Source organism: Tursiops truncatus, chromosome 1 (assembly GCF_011762595.2).
Source record: "Tursiops truncatus isolate mTurTru1 chromosome 1, mTurTru1.mat.Y, whole genome shotgun sequence".
In the NCBI taxonomy this organism is placed as follows: Eukaryota; Metazoa; Chordata; class Mammalia; order Artiodactyla; family Delphinidae; genus Tursiops; species Tursiops truncatus.
This window is the reverse complement of record NC_047034.1, coordinates 141,031,851-141,048,449: the sequence shown is the minus strand read 5'-3', so window position 1 is coordinate 141,048,449 and position 16,599 is coordinate 141,031,851. Positions and strand designations below refer to the sequence as shown.

General features: G+C 36.6%; 1 protein-coding gene across 5 annotated transcripts in view; it reads left to right on the top strand.

Annotated features, from left to right (window-relative positions):
* The window catches only part of OSBPL9 (oxysterol binding protein like 9), a 167,866-nt gene that overhangs the window by 82,940 nt on the left and 68,327 nt on the right, over nucleotides 1-16,599 (top strand). For all 5 annotated transcript variants that reach the window (XM_019937825.3, XM_019937824.3, XM_019937823.2 and 2 more), the window contains exon 4: nucleotides 15,482-15,558. In XM_019937825.3, the coding sequence (XP_019793384.2) occupies nucleotides 15,482-15,558 (77 nt within the window). The remainder of the gene's footprint in view (nucleotides 1-15,481; nucleotides 15,559-16,599) is intronic.

Below are 16,599 nucleotides of genomic sequence, written 5' to 3'. Positions count from 1 at the left end.
TCAGAGTTAGTACAGCTTTAATTTTACTTCTAGAGAGCTGTTTCTGCAGGTGGATTGTGAATTGTGTATATCATTACCATATTTTTATTTCTCTAATCAACAATTTATTATGATTGAATAATAACCAGATATCTCATTGGTGCTTCATATCCACAAAGATATTTTTCCTATTAGATACAGTAGGGTAGAGGTTTGTTTACTGCCTCTTGAGAGAATGGGAGAAGGTTGGCTAGGTTAGTCAGAATAATAGAATATTGAATTTTCAGCTGGAAGGGACAACTTAGTCCAAGCCTCCATTAAAAAAAAAAAAAAAAAACTATTGTAAAAAACACATAACATTGGGCTTCCCTGGTGGCGCAGCGGTTGAGAGTCCGCCTGCCGATGCAGGGGACACGGGTTCGTGCCCCGGTTCGGGAAGATCCCACATGCCGCGGAGCGGCTAGGCCCGTGAGCCATGGGCGCTGAGCCTGCGCGTCCGGAGCCTGTGCTCCGCAACGGGAGCGGCCACAACAGTGAGAGGCCCGCGTACCGCAAAAAAAAAAAAAAAAAAAACCAAAACACATAACATTAAATTTATCATCTTGAACTTTTTTTTTTTTTTTTTTTTTTGGCTGCGTTGGGTCTTCATTGTTGCGCATGGGCTTTCTCTGGTTGCGGTGAGCGGGGGCTACTCTTCATTGCAGTACGTGGGCTTCTCATCATGGTGGCTTCTCTTGTTGCGTAGCACGGGCTCTAAGTGCGCAGGCTTCAGTAGTTGCAGCATGCGGCCTCAGTAGTTGTGCCTTGTGGGCTCTAGGCAGGATCAGTAATTGTGGCGCATGGGCTTAATTGATCCACAGCATGTGGAATCCCCCAGACCAGGGGTCAAACCCGTATCCCCTGCGTTGACAGGCAGATTCTTAACCACTGTACCACCAGGGAAGTCCCTTAATCATTTTTAAGTGTATAGGTCAGTAGTACATATTCACATTGTAGTGGAGCAGATCTCTAGAAGTTTTTCATCTTGTGACACTGAAACTCTATACCTGCTAAACACTAATTCCCTCTCCCTCTTCCCCACCCCCAACCCTTGGTGAACACATTTCTACTTTCTGTTTCTATGATTTTGACCACTTTAAATATTTCATATGAGTAGAATCATACAGTATTTGTCCTTTTGTGACTGGCTTATTTCACTTAGCATAATGTCCTCAAAGTTCATCCATGTCATAGCATATGACATGGTTTTCTCCTTTTTAAAGGCTGCACAATATTCCATTGTGTGTATCTTTCACATTTTCTTTATCCATTCATCTGTTGATGAACATTTGGGTTGCACCCAGCCCTTGGCTATTGTGAATAATGCTGTGATGAACATAGATGTGCAAATATCTCTTTGAGATTATGCTTTGAGTATTTGTGGTATATACCCAAAATTTAAATTGCTGGATCATATGATAATTCTACTTTTGATTTTTTGAGGAACCTCTGTACTGTTTTCCATAGTGGCTGTACCATTTACATTCCCACCAACAAGGGCTCCAACTTCTCTGCGTCCTCGCCAAGGCGTCTATTTTCTCTTCTTTTGATAGTGGCCATCCAGATGGATGTGAAGGGATTATCTCATTGTAGTTTTTTTGGTTTTTTTTTTTAAAGATTTAATTTTATTTATTTTTCGCTGCGTTGGGTCTTCATTGCTGCACACGGGCTTTCTCTAGTTGTGGCGAGCAGGGGCTACTCCTTGTTGTGGTGCGCGGGCTTCTCCTTGCAGTGGCTTCTTTTGTTGCGGAGCATGGGCTCTAGGCGTGTGGGCTTCAGTAGTTGAGGCATGCAGCCTCATTAGTTGTGGCACGCAGTCTCTAGAACACAGCCTCAGTAGTTGTGGCGTGTGGGCTTGGTTGCTCCATGGCATGTGGGATCTTCCCAGACCAGGGATCGAACCCATATCCCCTGCGTTGGCAGGTGGATACTTATCCACTGCACCACCAGGGAAGTCCCTCTAATAGTTTTGATTTGCATTTCCTTAATGATTAGTGATATTGAGCATCCTTTTATGTTCTGATTGGCCACTTGTATGTCTTCTTTGGAGAAATGTCTATTCAAGTCCTTTGCCCGTTTCTTTTTTTTTAACCTTAAAGTTTGTTTTGGTTCTGAAGAACCTAGGGCCAGGACAGGAATAAAGGTGCAGACGTAGAGAATGGACTTGAGGACACGGGGAGGGGGAAGGGTAAGCTGGGACGAAGTGAGAGAGTGTCATGGACATATATACACTACCAAATGTAAAATAGATAGCTAGTAGGAAGAAGCCGCATAGCACAAGGAGATCAGCTCTGTGCTTTGTGTCCACCTAGAAGGGTGGGATAGGGAGCGTGGGAGGGAGATGCAAGAGGGAGGAGATATGGGGATATATGTATAGCTGATTCACTTTGTTAGCAGATACTAACAGACCATTGTAAAGCAATTATACTCCAATAAAGATGTTAAAAAATTTTTTAATTGAAGTATAGATGGTTTACAATGTTGTGTTGGTTTCTGGTGTACAGCAAAGTGATTCAGTTATACATATATACATACATATTCTTTTTTTTTTTTTTTTTGCGGTACGCAGTCCTCTCACTGCTGTGGCCTCTCCCGTTGCAGAGCACAGGCTCCGGACGCGCAGGCTCAGCGGCCATGGCTCACAGGCCCAGCCGCTCCGCGGCATGTGGGATCATCCCAGTCCGGGGCACGAACCCGTGTCCCCTGCATCGGCAGGCGGACTCTCAACCACTGCACCACCAGGGAAGCCCCATGCATATTCTTTTTCATATTCTTTTCCATTATGGTTTATTACAGGATATTGAATATAGTTCCCTGCGCTATACAGTAGGACGTTGTTGTTTATTTTATATATATCTGCTAATCCTAAATTTCTAATTTATCCTTCCTCCATCCTTTTTCCCCTTTGGTAACCACAAGTTTGTTTTCTATGTTTGTGAGTCTGTTTCCGTTTCGTAAATAAGTTCATTTGTGTCATATTTTAGAGTCCACATATAAGCAATATCACAATGTATTTGTCTTTCTCTTTCTGATTTACTTTACTTAGTATGATGATCTCTATGTCCATCCACGTTGCTGCAAATGACATTATTTCATTCTTTCTTAATAGCTGAATAGTATTCCACTGTGAATATACCACATCTTTATCCATTCCTCTGTCGATGGACATTTAGGTTGCTTCCATGTCTTGGCTGTTGTAAATAGTGCTGCTCTGAACACTGGGGTGCACGTATCTTTTCAAATTAGAGTTTTCTTCCAGTATGTACCCAGGAGTAGGATTGCTGGATCATGTGGTAACTCTATTTTTAGTTTTTTAAAGAAACTTTCATACTGTTTTCCATAGTGATAGCTCTGATTTACATTCCCACCAGCAGTGTAGGAGGGTTCCTTTTTCTCCACACCATCTCCAGCATTTATTATTTGTAGACTTTTTAATGATGGCCATTCTGACTGGTGTGAGGTGGTACCCCATTGTGGTTTTGATTTGCATTTCTCTAATAACTAGTGATGTTGAGCATCTTTTCATGTGCCTGTTGGCCATGTGTATGTCTTCTTTGGAGAAATGTCTGTTTTGGTCTTCTGCCCATTTTTTGATTGGGTTATTTGTTTTTTTTGGTATTGATCTGTATGAGCTGTCTGTATATTTTGGAAATTAATTCCTTGTGGGTCGCATCGTTTGCAAGTATTTTCTCCCATTCTGTAGGTTGTCTTTTCATTTTGTATATGGTTTCCTTTGCTGTGCAAAAACTTGTAAGTTTGATTAGGTCCCATTTATTTATTTTTGCTTTTATTTCTATTGCTTTGGGAGACTGAGCTAAGAAAACATTGGTACGATTTATGTCAGAGGATGTTTTGCCTATATTCTTTTCTAGGAGTTTTATGGTGACTTATATTTAAGTCTTTAAGCCACTTTGAGTTTATTTTTGTGTATGGTGTGAGGGTGTATTTTAACTTCATTGATTTACAAGCAGTTGTCCAGCTTTCCCAACACCACTTGCTGAAGAGACTGTCTTTTCTCCATTGTATGTTCTTGCCTCCTTTGTCGAAGATTAATTGACCATATAGGTGTGTGGGTTTATTTCTGGGCTCTCTAGTCTGTTCCAGTGATCCATATGTCTGTTTTTGTGCCCTAACCACACTTTTGATTACTGTAACTTTGTAGTATTGTCTGAAGTCTGGGAGGGTTACGCCTCCAGCTTTGTTCCTTTCCCTCAGGATAGCTTTGGCAATTTGGGGTCTTTTATAGTTCCATATAAATTTTAGGATTATTTGTTCTAGTTCTGTGAAAAACGTCATGCGTGATTTGATAGGGATCGCATTAAATCTGTAGATTGTTTTGGGTAGTGTGGCCATTTTAACAATGTTAATTCTTCCAATCCAAGAGCAAGGGATATCTTTCCATTTCTTTGAATCATCTTCAGTTTCCTTTATCAATATTTTATAGTTCTCAGCATATAAGTCTCTTTCCTCCTTGGTCATGTTTATTCCTAAGTATTTCATCTTTTTGATGGGATTTTAAAAGGGATTTTTGGTTTACTTTCCCTTTCTAATACTTTATTGTTAGTGTAAAGAAATGCAACAGATTTCTGTATGTTAATTTGATATCCTGCTACCTTGCTGAATTCGTTTATCAGTTCTAATAGTTTTTGTGCGGAGTCTTTAGGGTTTTCTGTATATAGTATCATGTCATCTTCATATAATGACAGTTTTACCTCTTCCCTTCCAATTTGGATACGTTTTACTTCTTTTTCTTGTTTGATTGCTGTCCTTTGCCCATTTTTTTAATCAAGTTGTTGTTGTTGAATTGTAGATGTTTCTTATGTATTCTGGATATTAACCCCTTATCAGATATATGATTTGCAGTTATCTTCTCCTATTCTTTAGGTTGCCTTTTCTCTGTGTTGATTGTTTCCTTTGATGCACATAAATTTTTAAGTTTGTTGTACAGTAGTCCCCCCGTATCACGGGGATACATTCCAAGACACCCAGTGGATGCCTGAAACCGCAGATAGTACTGAACTCTATATATACTGTTTTTTTTCCTATACATACATACCTATGATAAAGTTTAATTTATACATTAGGCACAGTAAGAGATTAAAAACAATAATAATAACATAGAACAATTATAATGATACTGTAATAAAAGTTATATGAATGTGGCCTCTCTCAAAATATATTATTGTACTGTACTCAACTTCTTCCTTTGATGATGTGAGATGATAAAATGCCTAGTGATGAGATGAAGTGAGGTAAATGATGAAGGCATTATGAAGTAACATTAGGCTACCATTGACCTGATGATGCATTGGAAGGAGGATCATCTGCTTAGGGTGGATCATGGAACCATGACAGTTTTGATTGTTGGGTGTAAGAAGTGCATTATGTCGATGGTTGGGGATCCTGGACAGGACAAAGCAGGACAGTGTGAGATTTCATCAAGCTACTCGGAATGATGCACAGTTTAAAACTTATGAATTGTTTATTTCCATTTAATGTTTTAGGACCTGGTTAACCAGGGGGTGGGGGCGTGGGGGAGTAACCAAAACTGCAGAAAGTGAAACTGTGGATAAAGGAGGACTACTGTAGTTCTATTTGTCTATTTTTAAATTTTATTGCCTGTGCTTTTGATATCATATTCAAGAAATCCCTGCAAATCCAATGTTCTAAAGATTTCCCCCTATGTTTTCTTCTAGGAGTTTAATAGTTTTAAGTCTTACATTTAAGTCTTTAAAACATTTTCAGGGAATTCCTTGGCAGTCCAGTGGTTAGGACTCCATGCTTTCACTGCCGTGCGCCTGGGTTCAGTCCCTGGCCAGGGAACTAAGATCCCACAAGATGCACAGAGTGTCAATAACTATGAATTTTCTGTCAATTTTTGTATATGGTAAGGGTCCATCTTCATTCTTTTGAATGTGGATATCCACTTTTTCCAGCACCATTTGTTGAAGAGACTGTCTTTTCCCCATTGTATAGTCTTGGCACCCTTGTCAAAAATCATTTGCCCATACATAAGGGTTTATTTCTGTGCTCTTCTGTGTTCCATTGGTCTATATATCTATCTTTATGCCAGCGAGCCTATAAGCCATGTGGTGTTGGACTAGAATTGGAGGTATCAATATGAACTCATGATTTTAGACAGATAGATAGATAGATAGATAGATAGGAAGTGCATGAAAAAGAATGGAGGCATGTCAAAAGGAGGAGAACTAGGACTTGTTCTGAGGCACATGGGGCTTAAAGATGGGAAGGAGGGTAGAGTCGGTGTTAAGATTCGAGGAGGGGGAAAGTATGCCATGAACAGGAAAACAATTCATTTAGAGTGTTTAGGGGCCAATGAGAAGATGGTTTGGTTTGTAGAAAAGAGGCATGAAATAAAAGATGTGGAGGACCTTTACTGTTAGGGAGGTTAGGTACATTCAGTAGGGTATGGGAGAATGTTAAGGTTTTTGATGGAAGCAGCCTTGCAATATAAGCTCAAATCTGAGTGAGGTGTGCAGGCTGCATTTGAGTTAAGCACATGTACTACTTTTGTGGTGATGTTTTGTTTACAGGCATGAGACTGTATGAGAGCTTGAACGAGCATGTTGTCAGTAGGGATGGAAAGAAAGGGTAGAGAGAGGGACTATGTCAAGGAAGGATCTGGTGCTTGTTTGTGAGGAGGTGGCAGATTTAAAGGTGATTGCTATTGGTGCCCTGATGGCTGTGAGAATGGTGCCTCATGTCACGTCCCAGACATTTCTCAGTTCAGGCCTCACTCTCACAACCACTTCCTAACTGGACTGCCACCTCTGTTTTTGCCACCTTCAGTTTTCATTGTCCACAGCGCTGCCAGATTGATAATTTTAATATGCAAATTAGACCATGTCACTCTCATGCTTGAAATTCTTCAGGGGCTCCCCATTGTCATAAAGTCCATTCACACTCCTTGGGATGGGATCCTAAACTCTTGCCATTTCCTCTTCCCCTGTCAGCCTACTGTTCCAGACACATTGAAACCAGTTTCCCAGTTTTCACCCTTTTCATGCTTAAGTGCTTTTGTTAGTGTCTTTCCACTTTCAGGATGTCCTTATCTTTCTCTATTTGACAAACTAATTACTATTCTTTAAGATCTAAACCCTTAAGGAGTTCTTCCCTGATTTTTCATTCATACCCTTTGGTGGTGACATAAGCTATGTATTTATACAGCTAAATACAAATCTGTCTTTTTTACCAGATTTTTGAGCTCCATGGAGTCAGGGATAAGTTATAATAAATGCTCAACAGTGATGATAATAATAATTACTGCTTATTGAGCACTTACCTTATGCCATTTACCTGTCCAAGTGTTATATTTGGACTAACTCATTTAATCTCTGTAATAACCTTATGGGATAGATTCTATTACTGTCCTCATTTTACAGATGAGAACACTGAGACTTAAAAAGGTTAAGTAACTTGTTGAAAGTCGTGTGGTTAATAGACAGCAAAGTTCAGAGTTGAACCTGGACGTTCTGGCTCTGGAGTCCATGTTCTTTAATTTCATATGTCACAGTTGTTTACCATGATATTCTCTAAATGGTGTCTTTTGATGAACCCAAATTGTTAAGTTTGATGTAGTTAAATTTATGTCATTGTCTTTATATCTTGTTTAAGTTTTGTACCCTGTTTAAGAAGCTTTCTTCTATCCCAAAGTTATGACGATATTCTCCTGTTTTACCTTCTGGAAAATGTATTGTTTTTCTTTCATATTTAAGAATTAGGGAATCACCTGGAATTGATTTTTATGTATAGTACAAGGTAGGGTCAAGTTTCATTTCCCGCCCCCCCCATTGTCCTACCACCATTTATTGAAAGATTGTTCCTTATTGTTCTTTGGAACCACGCTAACCACAAACCAAGTGTCCATATATATGAGTGGGTCTGTTTCTGGGCTCTGTTCTGTTTCATTGGTTTGCTGTTTATCCTAGCTCCAGTACCACTTTTTCTTAATTGTTGTAGCTTTGTAGTAAGACTTTATATGTGATAGAGTAAATCCTCTAAGAATGCTTCTCTCTTTTCAAGAAAGCCTTTGCTATTCTTTATCTTTTGTACCATTTTGTCTTTGTATTGTTTTTTTGTTTTTTGGGTTTTTTTGTTTTTTGGGGGGGTCGCACTGCATGGCCTGCAAGATCTTTAGTTCCCCAACCCGGGATTGAACGCATGGCCCCAGCAGTGGAAGTGTGGAGTCCTAACCACTGAACCACCAGGGAATTCCCTGTATTTGTATTTTAGAATCAGCTTGTCAGATTCCCCAAAATGTGTTTTGGACTTTTGATTTGCATTGCATTTAATCTATAGATCAATTCAAATATTGTTATAGTATTGAATCTTCCAACCTGTGAAACAGTATTTCTGTTTATTTATGTCTTCTTTGATTTATTATAATAATGCCTTTAAAATACAGTTTTTAAAAATTTGAATAATCTCACACAAAAAAGTTGCAAATACAGTACAAAGAACTTTGACCCCCGCCCCAGAACTATTTGAAAGTAAGTTGTTAAATGGATGTCCCATCACCCCTGAATGTTTTATTATTATATATTTCCTGCAAACAAGGAAGTTTTCCTGTATACACACTATGCAACCATTAAAATCAGGAAATTAACATTGATGCATTAATACCATCTAATCCTTAGACTCTATTCAGGTTTTGCCAGTTGTCCCAATAATGTCCTTTATAGAAAGAGAATCTGGTTCAGAATCACATTTTGCATTTAGCTGTCATGTCTCTGTAGTCTCCTTCAGTCTGGAACAGTTCCTCAGTCTTTCCTTGACTTTTATGTCCTTGACACTTTTAAAGATTATAGGCTAATTATTTTGTAGAATGTCGCTCACTTTGTTTTTTCCTGATGTTTCTTCATGATTCAGATTATATATCTGGCCCGAATATCACAGAAGTGATTCTGTGTTTTTATCACAGAATTTTAATTTGTCCCATAACTGATGACATTTACTGTGATAACCTGATTGAGATGGTATCTGCCAGGCTTTTGTTGTTAAATTTTGTCTTTTTCCCTTCTTAATATTCTGTGGGGAGGTATTTTGAAGCTATGCTGAATCCCATTCCTCAACAAACTTTCAATTTATGTGTATCAGTAGTAACTCATGGTTTCCTGTTTTACTTAATGGATTATAATTCTTTACTATCATTATTTATTTTAATGCTCAAATTGTCCTTGATTTGGCCCGTAGGATTTTCTTTAAGCTGACTTCTGTGTTCTCTTGACATGTTCCTATCATTCTCTGAGTATTTTCTTCCTTACTTTCTGGCACAAAAAAGATGTTCCAGACTAATTTTCTATCTTCCCTGTCCTAGTCCCGGAATCAACCATTTTTCCAAGGAGCCTTAGTTCCTCTTAATGGAGAATAGTATTTAGAATCAATACCTGCTGCTAGGTGTACTTATTGCTGTTGGCTGTCATGGTGCCCAGGCCCTCTCAGAGCTAGGAAACGTATGAATGTAATATACATGTGTACATAAATGTGTATTCATGTCCATATTTCCATATGTATTTATTTACATAAATATTGAAAACCATGAGTTCATACTGATACCTCTATTTCCAATCTAACATCACAAAAATCATTCTGGTTTTCTCCCTTATCACTTTTCTAACTATTAATATTTTCCAACAGTGAGAAACCCTTTATATGTATTTACTCATTTGATCAATCCTTCTGTATGTAATTAAGTTTCCCATCATCACCCACTTCCTTGTGTGCATGTCACCCTCATTACACTCAGCCTGGTAAACCTTGTGCCAGGCTGACCCCGCCCCCGACAATGTGGACTCCTTCCTCACCTTTCTTGGGCTCTGACTCTCCATGCTGCACTTTTCCACTGTATAGTTTCCCTCTTCATCCTGCTGGCTTTGATACCCCATGCCAGGTTGTCCCTTGGCTTGATGTATGCCCTCCATGTGTTGCTCAGGCTCTGATGTCCTGAGTTGACCCATTTGGTACAATACTTTTAACTAAAACACAGAGCTCATTTGATTTTTCCCTTCTAATGCCCCCTTTCTGTTCCAGAGTTCAATCTAAGATCCCATATTTCATTTAGTTATGAGAGTTCCTTGTTCTTTTCTTGTCTTTCGTGACTTTGACATTTTTGATGAGTATTAGTTATTTTGTAGATTGTCTCTCAGTTTAGGTTTATCTGATGTTTTCTCATGATTAGATTGAGATTATGTGTTTTTTGGCAAGAATACTACAGAAGTGATGCCGTTTCCTTCTCAGTGGGTCATATTGTGGGAGGGATGGTATGCATCAAGACATTTGTTACTGGTGATGTTAACCTTGATCACTGGATTAAGGTGGTGTCTGCCAGACATCTCCATCATGAAAGTACTGTTCTTCCCTTCATAGTTGATAAATATATTGGGGGAGATAACTTTGAGACTCTGCTAATATCCTGTTTCTCCTCAAACTTTTGCCCACTGTTTTTAGCTATCAGTATGCCATTGGTGGATCTTGCCTTCAGTAATTATTGCTGCCGCGTTTGTCTAAAGGTGATTTAAAAATTTCTTTCATCCCTATAATACTTATGAATTGTAACTCTTCTGAAGAAAGAGCTGTGCCTTCTTCCCTATTTATTTACTTATTCAAGTAATTTATTTATATCAATATTGCACTCAGATATTTATTTTATTCTATGAATTATAATTCAGTACTATCAGTTATTCTGTTGCTCACATTCTTTAGGCTTTGGTTATTGGAACTCCTTCAGGTTGGCTCCTGTTTCCTTTTGACGTGCCCCCATTCTTTTTCAGTCACTTCCTATGTATGTATGTATCTGTCTAACTATCTAAAACCCTGAGTCCATATTGATACCTCCAATTCTAGTCCAACACCACATGGCTCATTCTAGCCTTCTCCCTTTCCTTATTTGTAATTTTTTTCCCTCGGACGGTGAGAAACCTGGTTCTCATAATCTACAATATATTCACTTGTTTGTAGTTACAGAATTGCTAAACTATACTCCTATGAAAACCAGATTTACAGTATTTGTGCAGTTTTTGTACAGTGTTTGTGTATGGTTATGTTTTGGTTTAGCCTTGCATTATCTAGTTAGAATACTGTTTTCAAAGTTAGTTGGGTTTAATTTTTTCTTCCTCATACCCTTCTTTGTGATTGTCTTATTCATTTGTAATACAGTTAGATTAATTTGTTACTATTTATATTCTGTTCTGGGTTCCCCCTCTCCATCCTGGTTTGATTTAAAATTATTTATTTAGGGGGAGAATGTATGAAATGTTACTATGGTTCTAAAGAGTCTGAGTATATACAAAACAATAAATTCAGAGCAGTGTTGCTACCTCTGTATCCCTACTAACTCATTCCTGTTTTCCCTGATTTCCATCCTTTCCCACTGTGCTTTGTAGGTAACCAGTCTCTTTAGTTTATAGTTCATCCTTCTTCTATTTATTTTGCACAAACAAGCAGATGCATGTATATTTTCTTATATCCTCCTCTTTCTTCTTTTTTTCATTTAATAGTGTATCTGAAAAATCACTCAAAAGTGATCTTCCTTGTTCTCTTTTTTACACCTGCATTGTACTCCATGGTTTATTCAACCACCTTCCTCTGTCTGAGTATTGAGGCTCTTTCCAATATTTTGTAATTATAAGCAATGCTACAGTGAATAACCTTGTTCATGTGTATTTTTATATTGTTAGATGTTGCTTGATTTTTTGCATACTCAACCAACCTTGTATTTCTGGAATACACTGAACTTCGACTTGACGTATTACAGTTTTATAAAGGACTTTTGCATGTATTTTATTGCATTAGAATTGCCTTAAATTCTTTTCTCTCATAATAGTCTTGTCAGGTTAATATCCAAGTCATGTTGACCTTACAAGAGCTGGGGAGTATTCTTCTTTTTCGATTCTCTGGAATATTTTGTGTTAGATTGGCATTATTTCTTCCTTAAATGTTTGACAGAGTGCTCTGGTGAAACTTTCTGGGCCTGGAGTTTTCTTAGTGGGATGATTTTTCAATTATTTTTATATAGAGTATTTTTGTTCTACCGAGGGCACTTTCCTGTGGTCTTATCTAATAGTTACAGAACTATCCAAATTTTAAAATTTCTTCTTGTGGAAGTTTTGGTAGGCTGTAAAGAAAATTTTCCATTTAATTAAAATTTTCATTTCTATCATCATGGAGTTATTCATAACATTCTCTTATAAACTTCTGAAAGTGTGCATCTATTGTGATGTCCTCTTTCTCATTCATGATGTTAATGACCTGAGTCACCTCCTCCTATCAGTCTTGCTAGAAGTTCATCAATTTCATTAGTTATTTCAGGTAACCAACTTTAGGCTTTATTGATCTATCTTATTGTTTGCTCTCTACTTGATTGATTTATGTTCCTTATCATTTCCTTTCTACTTATTTCGAATTTAATTTCCTGTTATTTCAACCTTTTTGCTTTTCTAAATGTATGCATTTAAGGCTATAAATTTCACTTTATGCACTGCTTTAAACTGCATCCAACAGTTTTCAATATGTCATGTTTTCATTTATGCAGTTTCAAATATTTTCTGATTTCTAGTGAGATATTTTTCTTTGACCAATAGATTATTTAGTGGTTTTTAAAAACTTTTTTCCAAATACCTGAGTATTTTCTAATTTATATTCTTATAGCTGATTTCTAGCTTACATTTTCACTGTTAATATACTGTGTGTGATTTAACTCCTTTGAAATTTGTTAAGACTTCTTTAGGGTCCATTATGTGGTCAATTTTTTGAAATAGTCTGTGTGTGCTAGAAAAGAACATCTCTTTTACACTTTGTGTGCACAGAGTTCTATATATGCCCATTGGATCAAGTTTATTCATCAGGAATTGTTCAGATCTTCTAGGTTCTTACTTATTTTTCTGTCTGCTTGATCTATTGGTTAATAAGAGAGATGTCTTAAAAACATGTATGTATATATTTCATGTTATTTTAGTTACATATAAATTTATATCTTCCTGATTAATTGAACACTTGTATTTACAAAGTGAGCCTCTTGAAGACTTTTTGTGATAATGTCTATTTTATGTGATTTAAATAACATCACCTTTTGGGAGTTAGTGTTTCTATGGTATATCTTTTTCTATACTCTTATTTTCAATACTTCTGTACCCTTATATTTAATAAGTATCTCTTGTAAGCATCATATAAAATCTTGTTTAAAAACCTTTCTTTTTTAGTTGGAGCATTTAGTTCATTTACATTTAATTTAATTATTGATGTTTTTAGGCTTAAAAATTTACCATTTTACCATCTTTCCTTTTTGTCTTACATATTTTGTTTCTTTTTTCTCCTTTTTGTCAATTATTGGATTATTTTTTATTATTGGATTGTAAAATTTTATTATTTTGGAAGTTAAACACTTAAAAAAAAAACCCTTTCAGTGATTACTCTAAAAATTATGACAAAATCCTTCCATTGTCAAAATCAAATGTTAGTTGGTAATTTTCTTTCCAAACAATGTAAGAACCTTAGAATTCTTTGACTCCATTTCCCCTTTCCCGGTCTATTTGCAGTTGTTTTGCATTTAATTTTGTATGCATTTATTTAAAACCTCACAAGATATTATCATTTTATGTAGTCAATATTCACTTAGTTTTACTCATGTACTTATCATTTTTGTTACTCTACATTTTTCCTGCTTCTACCACTTTCCATTAGACATTATTCTCTATGCATGGAGAATACCTTTACAAATTTTCTTTAATAAATATATGCTGATGACAAATTCTCTGATTTTTGTTTGTCTGAAAATGACTTTATTTCATCTTAATTCCTGAAAGGTATTTTTCATTAAATTCTAGATTGGAAGTTATTTTCTTTTAGCCATTAAGTATAGTACTGTCTTGTCTTCCGGTCCCCACTGTTTCTTTTGTGACCTAGGACAATTTAATTGTTGCTTTTTTGAAAGTAATCTGTCCTCCTTTCTCTCTCTGTTCCCCACCCCCCACCTCCACCGCAACTATTTTTAAGATATTTCCTCTATCTTTGGTTTGCAGTAAGTTTTGCTGGGATGTGCCTATCTGTGGGGTTTTGTTTGTTTGTTTTTGATTTATTCTGCTTAGAATTCTTAGGACTTCTGAAATCTGTGGCTTAATGTCTTTCATCTGTTTTGAAAAATTCTTAGCCAGATAGTGTTTCTACTCCATTCTCTCTTTTGTCTCTTTTTGGTATTCCAATCACATGCACATTACACCCTCTTACTCTCTATGTTGCTCTCCCTTTCTTCTATATTTTCTATCTCTTTGACTCATTGTCTTTTGTTCTGAAGAGTTTCTTCTGATCTCTCTTCCAGTTCTCTCACGGTTTCTTAGTTGATTTAATCTGCTGTAAGACTCATCCATTGAGTTCTTAATTTTGCTTATTATGTTTTTCAATTTTACAATTTATATTCAATTATTTAAAAAATGTATATCATTTATAAAATGGTTTCTAAGTCTCTGTCAAAGTTTCCAGTCTTTTGTTGAATGTATTAAGCATAGTTACTTTTAAAGTGCGGGATTGTTTGTTCAGCTATCTGGAGCTCTTGTTCTTCTGTTTCTATTGTCATGTGATTCTCATTTATGTGTGCTTGTCTCCTTGTATATCTTTGGTTATCTTTGCTTATGTGCTAGACATTGTATTTAAAATTGTTTTTAGAAATAATTTGGCAGCTGAGATTATGTTATCTTTCTACAGAAAAGACTTTCATTTGCTTTTGCTAGCTAGGTGCTTAGAGTCACTAAAAACCTGGGGGAGTTTTAACCCATTTCAGGCATCAAGATTTTTCTGGCCACCCACATGACTGAGCAATTATTTTAATTGTTTTATTCTTAATTCCAAGGTGCAGCCCTTTGAGGTCCCAATCAAAACTTGAGCTATTTGCCAGAGCCACCACTCTTGGTGGGCCCTGGTCTCCAATTTTTGGCCTGATAAGACTTTTTTTTCTTTTCATAGAGTTTATTTTTTAGAGTAGTTTTAAGTTCACAGAAGAATTGAGAGTTCCCATATGCCCCCTGCCCACACATACTGACAAGGCTTTTAAGAAATTGCTCAATCTACAACTTCTCTCCTGGAATGTACAATGCCTCCAGGAGGAAAGTGGCCCTATATACCATCTTCTAGATGTTTGTCTTTTCCTAGATTTTGGCCTGTTAATTCTTTACTACCTTGTTGTTTTCTGATGCCTTCAAAACAGTTATTTTTAATAATTATTTTAGCTTTTCTGATTATTCTCAGTGGGAAGGTAGCCTGCTATTATTGAACACATTTATTCCCTTTGATATAAATGGCTGTATTTTTGGAAAGGATAGAAAGATAAATCTATTGAGGAAATGGCACAACCAGAAACCTTTTCTATTAGCATCATGGTTTAAAATTTTTGCTTCCAAATATGGAGATATATTGTAGAAATTAAGGTTTTAATTTTTATAAACTTTTATTCCAGCTCGTGATGCTGATGAGCGAGAGAAGTGGATCCATGCCTTAGAAGAAACTATTCTTCGACATACTCTTCAGCTTCAAGTAAGAGTCTTTACATGGCTTCTGGATAGTTCATTAGGGTCTTTTTTTGTTGTTGTTTTCTTTTTTTTTTTAAAAATAACTGATAGGATGTAAGGAAAACTTTTAATTTCTGAGTTGTTTATTTTTGCCTTTACAGTGTTATAATATATAGTAAAGTTATAGTCATTTTCTTCTGCTTAAAATACTGATTTTTGTCTAGAAACAAGACAGTGCAAGGCAATGTTGAAAGTGAAATGCTATGTTAAAATTAAAATGTGCCAAGTTCATTTTTAAAATTTAGTATCTATAGTTGGTTATTGGTATAGCCAAATTATATAATAATGCACAATAATAGATAAGTGCTGAGAAGTTAACCTACTTTTCTTGTTACAGGATTTGGCAGTTACCATGTGTGTTGGGTAGTACTCTTAGGGATGAAAGTGAAAGAAAAAACCCAAACTGGTTTAAAAGAAAAAAGCACATCTAGCTTGGGTGTGGTTTGAAGTAGGCATTTAAACAATGTCATGAGGACCAAGATCCCTCATCTCTATTTCTAGGTCTTAGTTCTTCGGGGTGTCTTCATTTTTAGATAAGTTCTCCCTTTGTGGTAGTAAGATGGTTGCAGCAATTTCAGCCTTCCATTGGTGGAACTCCAAATCTATAGGAGGTTATTGCTCTTTCTGGATTAAGAGGATTAGTGCTGATACCTCAGCTTCAATCACTTTCCTGGTCCTGACCAATCACAATTTCATAGCTGTATGTTCTTCCTCTGGAAATGGGATGTTATCTGCTTCATCAGAAATACGTAACTTATAGAGTAGAAGGTGGTTCCCCCAACCCCCTTGCCCCCAAGCAAAGTCGGACTAGGGAAAAAAAGATCCTAGATAACAAAAACAACAAATGTCTACTCTACCATACTAAAGATAGTTTTCTATGTTTATTCTCCACTGAAAGAGCTTGTATTGTGGCATATAGAGAGGATTTTATTTTATTTTGATTTACAGGATTGAATCCTAGAAAGCTGATGTTTTATAGTCCTTTATCTCTACTTAACTTGCCCAG